Source organism: Gossypium arboreum, chromosome 11 (assembly GCF_025698485.1).
Source record: "Gossypium arboreum isolate Shixiya-1 chromosome 11, ASM2569848v2, whole genome shotgun sequence".
Lineage (NCBI taxonomy): Eukaryota > Viridiplantae > Streptophyta > Magnoliopsida > Malvales > Malvaceae > Gossypium > Gossypium arboreum.
The window spans coordinates 5,734,446-5,748,279 of NC_069080.1; the positions used below are offsets into that span (position 1 = coordinate 5,734,446).

The 13,834-nt window shown below is 31.6% G+C and overlaps 2 protein-coding genes across 7 annotated transcripts; both read left to right on the forward strand.

Annotated features, from left to right (window-relative positions):
- Nucleotides 1-1,132: 1,132 nt before the first annotated feature.
- LOC108470588 (V-type proton ATPase subunit D-like) lies at nt 1,133-3,678 on the forward strand. Of its 2 annotated transcripts, none has more exons than XM_017771942.2 (2): nt 1,133-1,340; nt 2,686-3,678. In XM_017771942.2, exon 2 carries the CDS (start codon nt 2,697-2,699, stop codon nt 3,480-3,482), a length of 786 nt encoding a protein of 261 aa, XP_017627431.1. In that variant the 5' UTR covers nt 1,133-1,340; nt 2,686-2,696; the 3' UTR covers nt 3,483-3,678. The 2 variants fall into 2 exon arrangements, with proteins under 2 accessions (XP_017627431.1, XP_017627432.1); XM_017771943.2 differs by having other exon boundaries at nt 1,142-1,360.
- Nucleotides 3,679-6,421: 2,743 nt separating this feature from the next.
- LOC108473848 (probable sugar phosphate/phosphate translocator At1g06470) lies at nt 6,422-12,749 on the forward strand. 5 transcript variants are annotated; one of them, XM_053022013.1, is made up of 13 exons: nt 6,422-6,665; nt 7,111-7,835; nt 7,934-8,103; nt 8,355-8,440; nt 8,579-8,628; nt 8,902-8,969; nt 9,559-9,659; nt 9,841-9,853; nt 10,385-10,569; nt 10,763-10,849; nt 11,322-11,416; nt 12,135-12,246; nt 12,400-12,749. In XM_053022013.1, exons 2-12 carry the CDS (start codon nt 7,315-7,317, stop codon nt 12,223-12,225), a joined length of 1,467 nt encoding a protein of 488 aa, XP_052877973.1. In that variant the 5' UTR covers nt 6,422-6,665; nt 7,111-7,314; the 3' UTR covers nt 12,226-12,246; nt 12,400-12,749. The 5 variants fall into 5 exon arrangements, with proteins under 5 accessions (XP_052877973.1, XP_017631126.1, XP_052877975.1 ...); XM_017775637.2 differs by having other exon boundaries at nt 7,114-7,835; XM_053022015.1 differs by having other exon boundaries at nt 7,114-7,835; nt 12,409-12,749.
- Nucleotides 12,750-13,834: the final 1,085 nt, after the last annotated feature.

A 13,834-nucleotide genomic window follows, 5' to 3' on the forward strand; every position in this document is an offset into this window, starting at 1 on the left:
AGTTAAATTTCTTATAGTATGGGACGATGCAAGAGAGGATAAAGTGGAAAGCAACAAGATGAAAGGAGAGTTTCCTAGTGAAAAATATTTAAAATAATTTAAAATATATCAAAAGTTTTATACTTTTCACAAAATTGAAATTTACTTTTATTTTAGGAATTCAGTTTTTTACTTCTCAAATTTCAAAATTCAGGTCAAATTGTTAACACTATTAATTTTTTGTTAAATTTGTTGGTTTGACATATTGAAATAAAATACACTTGATAACAATGTAACTAAAAAGTTGCTGTAATGAGTTTGAATTTAACAAATAATTTTAATAGTACTTAATCGTTAGATCTGAACTTTAAAATATATAAAGTTGAGGCATTAAATTATTAAAAATAAAAGTACAAGAACAAAGAGTTAATAGATTTATCACATATTTTAACCTTAAAAATATTAAGATATAATTAGTAATACCATCTTTAAAAAGGGAACACACATCATCTATTAAATGTTAGACCTTGAATTTGGATGGTCAAAGCTAAACTCTCCATATTTGTCAAAATAACTAAAATTTCACATGTATAAATGAATATTTGAAGTGGATTGAGTCTTAGCTTGATTGTTATGAATATCGTTGTCAATATAATAAGACGTGGGTTTAAGTGCGCCTGAAACATATTATCTTCTTATTTATGGGTTAGGAATAGATATTAATAATTTTATGTACAATATTTTAACATTAAAAATAATCTGTAGTAGCAAATGAGGCATTAAAATTGATACTTTGGATCCTTTAATATTTTGGTTTAATTTCATTATATTAGATGTGAATTTATAGTTTTTGTATTTTATATTGATTTAATTTAATTTTATAATTTTAAAATTATTTTTTGTAAAATTTAATTTAAATATAAATGACGAAAATAATAATTCAAAAATTAATATTTTTCTGCTAAACGTCTCAAAATATACTTATTTAGAAAAAAGGGAAATAATGGAATATAAAATTAAACAAGAATCATATGGGCTATAAAATTAATTAGGTTTTACAAACCGGGTCGGGTCATGTATGGGTCCACTTCCCTGCACAGTTAAGTTAATTATAGTTAATTAGTTATTAGTGTAAATAAAGTGGATCCGAGGAGATAGAGTGGATCGGACAGCCAATGAACAAGGTGACAAAAAGCCAAGCAATCAAACAGTGTCGTGTTGGACCCACCTATTTAAAACCCCAACTTCCTCTATCACTTTCAACACACACGTAGAGATCAAAAATAAAAAAAAATTATCGCACAGAAAAATTTATTCATCCAAGTTGGAAACGTCGGCCGCAAATCTCCGCTCCGTTACCGGTGACGACGCTCTCTCTAATGTTCTCTGTCTTTATCCATTGAATTTCAGTTTCTTGCTTCATTGTTTACCCGTCTTTAGATCTCTGTTTCGTTTTTTTTAATACAAAAATAATTAATTCATAATTTGATTTGGGCTGTTATTTTGCATGTTTAATCACTGGCGTTTTCACCTGGGTCGTGTAGTTATTGATTACATGGAATTTTTCGTTTTTGATTAGAAAATTTCGATTCTGGTTCCATCGCATTATTCAATTCAATTCAAAGCAAGAGGATTTGATTATTAAGTTAAAATTTTTTTTATCTGAATTGAGACATTACTGGAATTGAGCTCAATCACTGCATTTCTTGAGAGATTTCTCTAAGCGTCCCGTGGCTCCCAAACATACATCCAATTGTCTAATCATGGATCTTAGATATTTTTTAAGTCCTAACGTCCTTCAACTCCTTTTTGAGTAGGAATGTCAATTGTGAGTCGTAGATACTAGCGATCACGCAGTTTTCTGGTAGTGCTTTAGGTTTGTTCTCGTATTGTTTTTGCGTCTGATGCTGAGCTGATGTTGCTGGCTGGGTGTTACTTGATACGGTGAAATAAGCATGGACTAGATACTCAAATTTCCTTCTTTATTATTATTATTATTGACTTTTATGGGCTTTGAATTGGAAATAGTTTCATGCAATTAGATATGAGATTTTTCTTCCAAATTGTATGTAGATACTTTGAATACATATTGGTAATATCTCACATAAAACAAATATCATCTAGTTACTCTTACAAACTAACTATTACATTTGCATTTTAGATAGAAAAGGATGTTAAAACTATTAATATTGTGCAAAAGAAAAGACAGACTGTAATCGATGTGTGAAAGGCTTATTATAAAGCTAAATTAGCTATTGATGGTGAATTACTCCCTTCTGTACAGAAAGGAAAGAAATTAGGACAAATTAGCTTTGTAGGATATGGTAAATTTTTGTCTAGTATAAATTTATTTGGTGTTATGATAACGTGATGTTGCACATTCTTCTGTTTATTTTGATGGCAAACCATTGCCATTCTTGTTAAAAAAAAGGTGCACACAATTAGTTCATAGGACTTGACTTATTATTTATTGCTTCATGGTTCTATAATTGGATCATTTGATGCAGTCATTAGATTGCTTGTGCAATTTAAGTTCTTTGATAAAACTTGCACTTAAAAGGGTTGATAAATTAAGATAAAGTTGCTGGTGTGCCTTTAAGATTGATATTTTACTGAGGTTTGTTTTATTTACCTCTGTGATGGTAGGCTAAGCAATATTCTGTCATTTCTTTTTATTGATCCTACCTATACTCTCTCTCGGTTCAGATATCTGAAAAATGTCCGGCCAAAGCCAGCGCTTGAATGTGGTTCCAACTGTTACAATGCTTGGAATCATGAAAGCTCGGCTTGTGGGCGCGACAAGAGGTCACGCACTTCTCAAGAAGAAGAGTGATGCCCTAACCGTACAATTTCGTCAGATTCTTAAGAAGATAGTGTCTACGAAAGAGTCAATGGGAGAGATTATGAAAACCTCCTCATTTTCCCTAACAGAGGCCAAGTATGTTGCTGGTGAGAACATCAAACACGTCGTGCTTGAAAGTGTTCAGACTGCTTCTCTTAAAGTCCGATCGCGACAAGAGAATGTTGCTGGAGTGAAGCTTCCAAAGTTTGAGTATTTTACTGAAGGTGAGACCAAAAATGATTTGACTGGTTTGGCCCGAGGTGGACAACAGGTCCAACAGTGCCGTGCTGCTTATGTGAAAGCAATCGAGGTTCTAGTTGAGCTTGCTTCTCTTCAGACTTCATTCTTAACACTCGATGAGGCAATCAAAACCACAAATCGTAGGGTTAATGCTTTAGAGAATGTTGTGAAGCCAAGGTTGGAGAATACGATCAGTTACATTAAGGGAGAGTTGGATGAGCTTGAAAGGGAGGATTTCTTCAGGCTAAAGAAGATCCAAGGTTATAAGAAGAGGGAAATAGAGAAACAGCTAGCTGCCGCAAAGGAGTTCGTCGAGGATAAATTTGCTGAGAAGATTTCCTTGCAGAAAGGGATTTCAATAAATGCAGCTCACAATTTGCTATCTGCGGCCAGGGAGAAGGATGAAGACATTATTTTTTGATGAAGAGGTTAGTCTGTATTTTTTCTATTTGATGTATGTTCGACGGTGGGAGATTCCTTTATTTTCAGGTGTTGTTTTGAATAAATGTTATATGCATGTCTCTACTCCACTTATTTTGTGTTATTGTGAATGATCAGACATACACCATTTCGAGGCTCCAAGGTATGCATGTATGATATTATTGCTGTGTTCCTAACGGTGAGTCTTGGGACCTATTCTTTGGCTTAAAATCCATTGCTGGAAAACAGTAGCTCGTGTGCATTCAGTGTTCGCCTGCGTGTGCATCTAAGAGCATTTTGTGTTCATTAGAGTTGATTCCAAAGATGCATGCGAAACCTCTATCCCGAGGTTAGGCCACGGGTATACCTAGGGATATTCGGTTTGGTTTTTGAACAAAAAATTGAATCGAATCGCTCCATTCAACTTTTAACTTTTGAAATCAAAACCGAAATCATATGAAATAAAAACCAAAATATCCGAAACCAAAAGCGGTTTGGTTCAACAGTTTATAGAAAATTTGGGTTTTGTTAAAAAAATTTATCACCTTGTTTTTAGCTCAAAAGAATCTAATATTGCAATTCTTGATTTTTTTTTATAACAATCATAATACACCTCTAGATTCATTTATACATTTATAAAGTGAATTAAATATTAAGTTAATATCATAATCATCCATAAGATCATTTAAAAGTCTTTGTAACTATTAAGTTTATAAATCATTTAAAGTTATTAAAAGGAAAGCTAATAAACAAATAATTCATATACCTAATATTTTGTTGTGTCATTTCTTTTAATTAGTTATAATTGTAATATGGATGCTTAAATAGCAAATTTTTATTTTGGGTGCTTAAAATGAAAATTTTTGATGGTTGGGTAATTATTTGCGAAGTTTACCCTTTTATTTAATTAAGGTATCTTTATGTTTCTATTGAAGGAAATTATCCCTTTGTGAGTTTATAATTGCTCTTTCCAACAATGTTATCTCCAAGATTCGAACATGAGTTCTTTATTAAGAAATGTAATGTGCTTTATCATTGGGGTGAATTCATAATTTTTTTAGTTGGGCCAAAATTTAATTATAAAATTTGAGAGATCAAAATATATATATACCATGTATTAATCTATTATTTCATCATTTTTAAGGAATTAAAAAAGTCATTTTAAGGGAAAAAGTATAATTTTATTATATTAATTTATAATTTTTATTTTTGAGTGCATTTAATTGATTTTTTTTATATTTGGGGCAAAAGTACAATTTTACTGTACATGTATTAATTTATAAGAGAATTGAATTGAATTTTTTTTCATTTGGTCAGGCTGTGAGGCCCCTACCTACCCTCGTTACATTTGCCTATGCTTAGCACCACACCCAACACTTTTATCATACCTTCATGCCCCTACCCTTCAATCGAAGGATATATTATACTTCTACTTAATTTAGACATGTGACATCATTAGTAGTCACCTAAGAAGCACTTGTGAATGATCCATCACCTACCATATCTGATAATAACCCACCTACAACAACCATGCCACCTAGATAACCACACAATCACCATGTCTCAAATTTATCAATAACATGACACTACTGGACATAAGACCTCTCCCTTATAAAAATACCCTATGGAACAATAAGGAACGAGTCTTCTTTTCCATCCGCAACCCTAAATGGTTCTCTTTAGCACTTCACCTCTTTTACATACACAACATCCTCCTCTTTTTGTTCTCATACTTTTTCAACTTTTCACTTATTTTAATAAATCGACCTTCTTTACACCACCATGTTTTTTTTCCTTATCTCCATTATTAATATATTGAATAACTTAAACTTTTCAAGTCATAGTCAATTTTTTTTTGAAATTCCGTACTCAAATTAAACATTACCACTTTTTAATATAATATGAGTTGTTGGACTTAATATAACTATGCATATAAAATTCTCTTTTTAATTTATTTTTATAAATGAAATTAAAATAATTTTTAATTGAAAAAGTTTCAAACGCTTAATTAAATTAAAGAATGCTTATGTTTGGATTTTTAAACTAAATTTTTATAAAAGCAAAAGAAGTATTATTTATACAGAATTTACCCAACAAAATACATTAACACAATTTATATAGGGTAAATTATTAAAATAGTCACTTTTGTTTATCTCATATTACATTTTAGTCATTTATATTTGAAATATTAGTTTTTAGTTACTTATGTTAACGTGTTATAACATTTTAGTCACTAAATCGTTAATGGTGTAACAATAAACTGACGTGACATGTTAAATCATCATTTCAAAAAAAAATTAAGGTTGAATTATATAATTAGTCTCCACATTTTTTTCGTTTGTTTTGATTTTCTTTTTTTTTTCTATTCTCTTCTGCTTCTCCCTTTGTTTTCCTCTGTTCTCCATATCTTTTAACATAGTTTTTTTTTTTTTATGTTTTCCATTTGTTAAAACTAGTCCCTATACTTTTATTATTTTTGAACAATTTAATTTTTTCTTTTTATTTCTTTATTTTCCTTTTATTCTTTCCCTTTAGTTTTAACAAATGGAAAATATAGAAAAATTACGTCAAAAGAGATGGAGAAGGAGAAAATCAAAGGAAAAATAAAAGATAATGAAAATAAAGAAAAAAGAAAGTTAAAAGAACATAAAAAATTAAATTGTTCAAAATAAAATAAAAAATATAGGGACTAATTGTATAATTTAATCTAAAATTTTGTTTGAAATAATAATTTAACGTGCCATATAATTAACAACTCAACGACTAAAATGTTACAACACGTTAACGTAAGTGACTAAAATGTAACATTTCAAACATAAATAACTAAAATATAATTTAAAATAAATAAAAATAATTATTTTAATAATTTAACCTTTAAAATATTAAACTTCAATATTTTTTACGTTAAATAAAAATAAATTAAAATCGTTTACCGAATAACATTTTGGATGTTGTTTTTGAGATTTCTGGTTGAACGTACGATTTTGATTTAAAAGCTGGGCAGACTCGATAATAACGCTCAAGCGAACAGCATCATAATCATAATAATTATAATTATTACATTAAAAAAAATCCAGATCTCTTAATTTTTGCTTTTTTCTTTTACATATTTAAAAGATCCTCTTTTGTTGCCGACTCTCTCATCCTTCTTCGCTGCTTTTGGATCTCATCAGAACTTGACCAGGTCACTTCAATGTCTTTTCCTTTTCCTTTTCCTATTTTTCTTTTATTTCATTTTTGAATATCATCGAAGCTCTTCGTAGTTTGATTTAGCTTGCTTTTTTATTTAGATAAAGAAATTTATTTGTCTCTGTTAGATATATTTTTGTTTATTTGAGCTATTTTCTTTTTTGCTTTTCATTTATGTTGTTTACTATTAAGAGATGGGAGGCTCCTATTTTGAGGGATGGAGGGTTGGGGCTTATTTGTTATAATAAACTTATTTAATGCGGTGTTTTATCACTGCGAAAACTGAATAGATATAAAATTTTATTTTTTGAGAAATAATGCCTGCTTGTTTATAGTGGGAATTGAGAGTTCCATCGTCTCATATTTTCTTCATCTCTTGCTTTCGAATGAAGCTTTTGTACTCAGATTTTGACAAGTTTTGATATTGTATTTGTTTACAGCAGGTGATATATGGGGCTTTGAATGATCTAACATAAGCACTAAGTAGAGTGGCTGATTCTTAGTTCATTTCATGCCCAAAATATTGTTCACATAATAGTTTTGCGTGATAAACTTGAGCAAAATGATATAGTTGTATAAATTGATGGAAAAGAAAGTACTAATTGGGCATTGATTAATTGTGCTTAGATGGGCCTTAACTTAGAATGAGAAAGGAGATGGTAGAGAGTAACTTTGATAAAGAAACAGTTGGATGCATCAGGACAACTGATACTCATAGTGGAAATCAAGGTTCAGGTCTTCGCAGGGAGCCCTCCTTCTCTCGCTGGGCTGATGAAGATGGGATAATCCATTTTGAACACCCTTCCGAGAGTACTGCTCCTAGCATAGAAGGTTCTGATTTTGAGTTGCCTATGCTTAATCAGAGTGGGTTAGACAACGGATTTGTAGACGGGATTAGATACGGTAAATTTCCAGAGCAGCGTATGCACTTAAATGGTGGAAGTGCCATGGAAGATTTACATGGGAAAGATAGAAATGGGAAATATACACCTTTTGATGTTGAAAATGAGTATATTGGGGATGGAAGATCATCAAATATCAGTGTTGATGGAGCCAATTCTACTGGCAGCCCAAAAGCATCTAGCAACTCTATTTCTACTGCAGATGTGTTGAAGACATTGTTCTTTATACTTGTATGGTACACTTTCAGCACATTTTTGACATTGTAAGTACATGGTAAAATCTCAGTAGCATTGTAGCCAATTTTAAGACCATAGTTGTTGAACCTTGTCCATTTTTCCTCTTATATTTTGCTGTGAGTAGGTACAACAAAACCTTGTTGGGAGATGAGTTGGGGAAGTTTCCTGCTCCCTTGTTGATGAATACTATCCACTTTGCATTTCAAGCTTTATTATCAAATGCAATAACGTGGTATTGGTCTCATAGATTTCAGCCTTCGGTTGCAATGTCATATAGGGATTACTTCTACAGAGGTGAGTGTATCAAACATATGTTCTTTCCTGCTTATTAATAATGTTAATATGGTGCTTGCATGTGGTCCATTGAGTAAATTTCTTGTAATTATATGTTTAAAATTGCATCACTAGCCAGGTGCATCGTTGCACTTAGATTTAAGGTTTCAAAATGCTGGTCTCCTGTTCTTCTACGGCTTTTCCACCTCTGCATTTCTCTGTTAATTAACTTTTCTATCAACTAATGTACAGATAGACTTTGCCTTTCACAGTTGTACCTACAGCTCTTTCAACTGCACTGGACGTTAACCTGAGCAATGTATCCCTGGTTTTCATATCTGTTACTTTTGCAACAATGGTTTGTTAACTCTTCTGTACTCTTAATTGTGATGTATATTTAGTCTCATCAAATTGGCCTACTCTGTGAATATGCTTTTTGATATTTCTTTTTCTGTTGGTGTTATTGACTAAAATATTCTTCCTGTGTACCCTGCAGTGTAAATCAGCAGCTCCTATATTTCTTCTCCTATTTGCTTTTGCATTCAGGTCAGTTTTAAAATTTTCGTGTCCATTAATGTTTGGATGATGCTGAACTGTTTAGATGGTCTTCAAGTGTAGGGATGAAGCTCTCTTTTGTAGGTGTAGGGACCGAGTAATTTGGTAGTTTATGCTTATTAGTAGCTTGAAACCATGTATAACTTTGAAAATTCTAAGTTTTTATGCTTGTTCAATGCTAAAAAACTTAAAAGGTGTTAGTGATACGGTAGTTTAAGCTGTCTTTTATACATTTATATTAACGTTGACTGTTGATTTTGGAAGGTTGGAGTCCCCAAGCTTTAAACTCTTAGGGATCATTGTGGTAATCTCTATTGGAATTCTATTAACAGGTATAAGATTCTTGCCAATTCCATATTTTGTTTTGGTAATTGTCTCAGTTCAAAGCGTTAGACAGTTTCTGAAAATTAGTTAACTTTCTGTTGGACCGAAGTGTTTTTTTTTTTTTTCATTGACCAATTTATTTTCCTTGAAATAACAAGCGTGCCCTAGATGTTGAAATCAATTTTGAAACCCAATTTTAAAAATCTCTTTTGGGTACTTTTTTTTTCTTGAAAAACTTTTGGGTACTTATTTAATTTTGCTTTTATGTTGTAAATATGATACATTCTGGTAACTTTAATAATGGATTGCATATTTCAAGAAAATGATCTATTTGGTATAATTGATTTATTGTTTTGTTTCAAATATATAATCTACTAAAGTCTTTTTTAACCGCGATCTTACAATCTCTTTCCAACATTAAATCTCGCCTTAATTATCCAAATCAATCTGACAGACTATACATTCTACAGTGAGAGTAATATGTGAGCTGGTTGTGACATCCTTCATTTCTGCTGTTGCTTCTCTGTGTGTGTGTGTCAAGCTTTTACAATGTCAAATATTAATAACACCTGTGAAAGTTGATCTTTTTTATTCCAGTTGCAAGGGACACTGAATTTGAGTTTTGGGGTTTTATCTTTGTCATGCTTGCTGCTGTCATGTCTGGATTTCGCTGGTGTATGACTCAAATACTTTTGCAGGTATGGCTTTGATTTATTGGTTAGTTACGTGAAACATTAGACTTAGAGTTCAAGTATTTATCCAGTTTTCAAATTGTTTTTTTACTTTTTCATTTATTTTTATTGATTATATTGATTATTTATTTGTCTCCAAATTGACTTTTCAATGGTACGCTTTCTGGAATGGGATTGCTATCTAAAGAAAGAAGTCTATGGTAGGTGCCCTCTGACTATCCCCGTCCTCTCTTTTTTCTCTTTCCTTAAGTTTATTCTTTTTTTTCTTGTTCTTGGTTTATTATTGCAAGTAATTGACATACTCTTTTCTATGTTTTTGGATCAATGCATTTGCATGATATTGTCATCATATATTCTTGATTTAGACAACATTCTGACTGTGTTCTTGTCTCCAGATAACTCATATATGTGAGATATGGTTACTCCATTGAATTGAATTGATGGCTGCTAGATAGTTTTGTTTAATTTTGTTATATAACTTAATTTTTAGCAATCCTTCTGTCTTGAGCATATAAAGTTTATAGAAGGGTTTAAAATTGAATTTTGATATGATATTCTAGAAAACTTTCTTTTAACTGTGAAAGGGTTTGAATTTGTATGTAGTGATAAATTGCGAGTAGTTTGGCGAGAAGTTACCTGTTTTGTTAAAATGAGCTAGTCTTTATTTTATGCTTCATGCTTCTGGTGTTTTACAGCATTGCTCTAAGTTCATTTCTGTTTAATTTCTCCAGGTTTGAAAAACCCTCTTACCTTCATGAGCTATGTGACTCCAGTAATGGCAGTTGTGACAGCTCTTCTTTCTCTCTTCTTGGATCCATGGCATGAATTCGGACAGAACAATTATTTTAATAGTTCATGGCATCTTGCTCGAACTTGCTTGTTGTTGCTTTTTGGTGGAACACTGGCATTCTTTATGGTATGGTTTTATGCTGAAGGGTCCTTTTTTCATTTTAAATATTTTTCTTTGTCTTTTGACTCTTTTCTCACCCTTTGGAAGGTTGGTGAGGTTATTTCTTTCTAAAAAAGCTTACAGGCTTTATGTTTCTCTTCATGCAGCTGTAATACACATCTTGTGGATTGAAGGAGCTAAGCATTTTTTGTTCTTGCAGGTTTTAACAGAGTACATCCTTGTTTCTGTAACCAGTGCAGTTACAGTGACAATAGCTGGAGTGGTGAAGGAGGCTGTCACCATATTGGTATATATTTTGGATATATATTTGTTTAATGGTTTTTACTACATCTTGGTTTTTTACTAAAGGATCAATTTAAGATATAACTTGTGAGTCGCTGGTAGTTCAAACAATTATTATCTACTTGTGCATGCTACAGATAGCTTACTTTGAGATAGCAGTCATCTGTAATTGGACATTTATTTTAGGTGTTACACATTTATTTTATCCATTTAAGATACAAATGTTACACATTTATTTCAGGAGTTCCAGCTTCCCTTTATTTTCAGTAATTTTTTGGCTTGTATTTGGGTTGGGAGTGGAATTCTAACCCTCTTTATTTTATCCAACAAAATCTTCTTTAGTTTATCTGGTGACAGTCTTCACATGCATAACGTTATTTTGTTGTTTTGCTTGTTAATGCTGATTGGGGCTGTTGCTTATTTTTCCGCCATTATCTGTAGTTGTTTTTCTAATTCTTTTTCTATTACTTAATCAGGTTGCAGTATTTTATTTCCATGATGAGTTTACCTGGTTAAAAGGAGCTGGGCTTCTCACAATTATGTTTGGAGTCAGTTTATTCAATTGGTACAAGTAAGTGGTCAATAAATCTACTTTTTGAATTTGCAATTTCTTCTTGCTTGGGGCACCGTCTTCTGCAGAAAAGATGTAGTTATTGATTTTCTTTCAGAACTTTCTGAATTTTTTATATTTTATTTATGCTTTAGCGCTTATGGCTGAGAAATTGAATGTTAGGAGGTTCATGTTTGTTGGATTGTGTGTTAATAGGAGCCTATGCTTTGTCTTTTGTTGTGGAACTAAAATAATATTTACATTTTTTCAGCTTATTGTTTTTAGATTTTACTGTTCTGTTAGATTGCCTTTGTTCATATCTGAAATCAAAGTTTTGGAGGTTTTAGTCGTGATGTAGTTTCTTTCTCAAGTGTTGGCACGGAATTAGATAGTGGTGTATAGGAATGTTCTATGTCATTTGAAGGGAGAATTTTGGTCTTTCTTTTTAATATTTTTGCATTTTCCTTTTCTTCTTTAAACCAATTGTGGAATCTGGTGTTTTTAGTTGTTGGTCTACCAAGTTAATTGGTTAAGTTGCTCTTTATTCTGATTTATTTCTTCAGTTAAATAATTAACCTGTACAAACTTCAGCATTTCATTGTCACCTGTACAATCTTTATCTTTGCCTCTTTTTAGGTTCATTGATGTGATTCCTCAGTTTGTTTACTGATTTGTTTCTAGTTTCTGGTTTCTGCCGTGGCTAAGTTGACCAACATTGCTTTTCTTATTGTTTTTTAAGATACCAAAGGCTGCAGGAGTCAGCACCGACTAAACATGCTGCGAAGTATGTCATCCTTGAGGAGATGGAGGATCAAGATGATATCCGTTGAGAGCTTTAAAGATCAAATGATGTAGGCCTCTCTAATAGTGCCTTGATAAATAAGTTGATTCCTATACATATTTCTGGATTCACCATTCAATCCACGGCTTTTATTCTCACATCTTACATTGATTCTTTTCCTCCAACCGAGTTTGTGATGTATTAATGTTTAATAGAAATTCAGTTTGAACAGGAGATGCCGAGCTCATTGATGACGGGACTTATAGTTTACCTTCAATAATGTCGGTGATACAGTAAGGTTTCCTGCATTAATAGAAGTTGTAAACAATTTCTTGATGTTTTACAGTTCGGGAAAACAAGTTTGTGTGTAACTTTTAATCAAATTTTTCAATAGGGATTATCTTTTTCTTAAGTACTTGATCCCGCATGCATGCATGCCTGGTCCAATTGTCATTTGTCTTGAGCTCGACATTCTTAAGATATTTGAGGATAGATATATTGCTACACTAAGTTGTAGGTTGAAATCCAATATATTTTTCTTTAAATGGCCATAGCGATTGTAATTTCTTGAAACACATGGTTTGGGTTTTACCTTTCCTCTTAGACATACTGTACGTATGTGGTGCCACTTTCACTTTAAGTATCGTATTTGATATATTGATATGTATTTAGATGTAGGCATGTCTTGTGAGTGTATGATCTTTTAAGCATATGAAATAATTGAAAGAAATGCAGTATGCTCGTGTTACACATTCTCAATTTCGATGCTGAGTTTGGGTAACACAGTTCATGAGTGTATGATCTATCTATCTCGTATTAGACACATTCTCAACTTTTATGGATTTTCTGATTTGCTTTCCTTTGATAAATAAACCAATCTTATGTCAGATTTAATAAAATTCATAGTTTTTAGAACTTTTTTCCTTTCGAAAAATGAATTTAAAAAAAAATTAATTTCTTCTAAACAGAAAGTAGAAAGAAACATCTCTTTTCGGCCTGAAAATAGGAAACGCGGCGTTTCAATTGAGCACGTGTCCAAGGGCGTCTGCTGTACGAATCAATCTTTGTACTGAGATTACTCCGAGTTTGGTTTCACTTTTTTCTCCATTAATATCGATATAGAAGGAATCACAAATTCATTTTCATATTTAATACTTTTTATATATTAATAGATGAAAAATAATAGAATGAATTTTGACTTGATTATTATATACTTTTAATTTCAACGAAGATTTTTGAAGTTCTGATGGTTAGATAATCCGTTAAATCTTTAGTAAAGTGTTTTTTTGTAAAATTTTGTCTTTCATCTACATTGAGAGTCTTAATTGGTTTATAGAGACGAATATAATATAAGATTCATGAGATAAGTGTTGGTCTAGTGCATTATTAGTTATAGAAATCACCTGGACACAAAAGGATTAGAATCATCAATTTGAGAGATTTAAAGTTTATTTCTAAATAAGATACCTCTTGATTCAAGTAGCTCAATCTTTACTCGTAGGCAAGAACTTTTTACCTTTAAATTGGCGGTTCAAGTCTTTTTGTGCTCAAGAGATTTACATAATTTATTATTACACATTATATTTACACTTATTTCATTAGCCTTGCAGGTTATTTGGAAGCATTCTCCTTTTTGAATTTTTTAGGGCTATTGATGG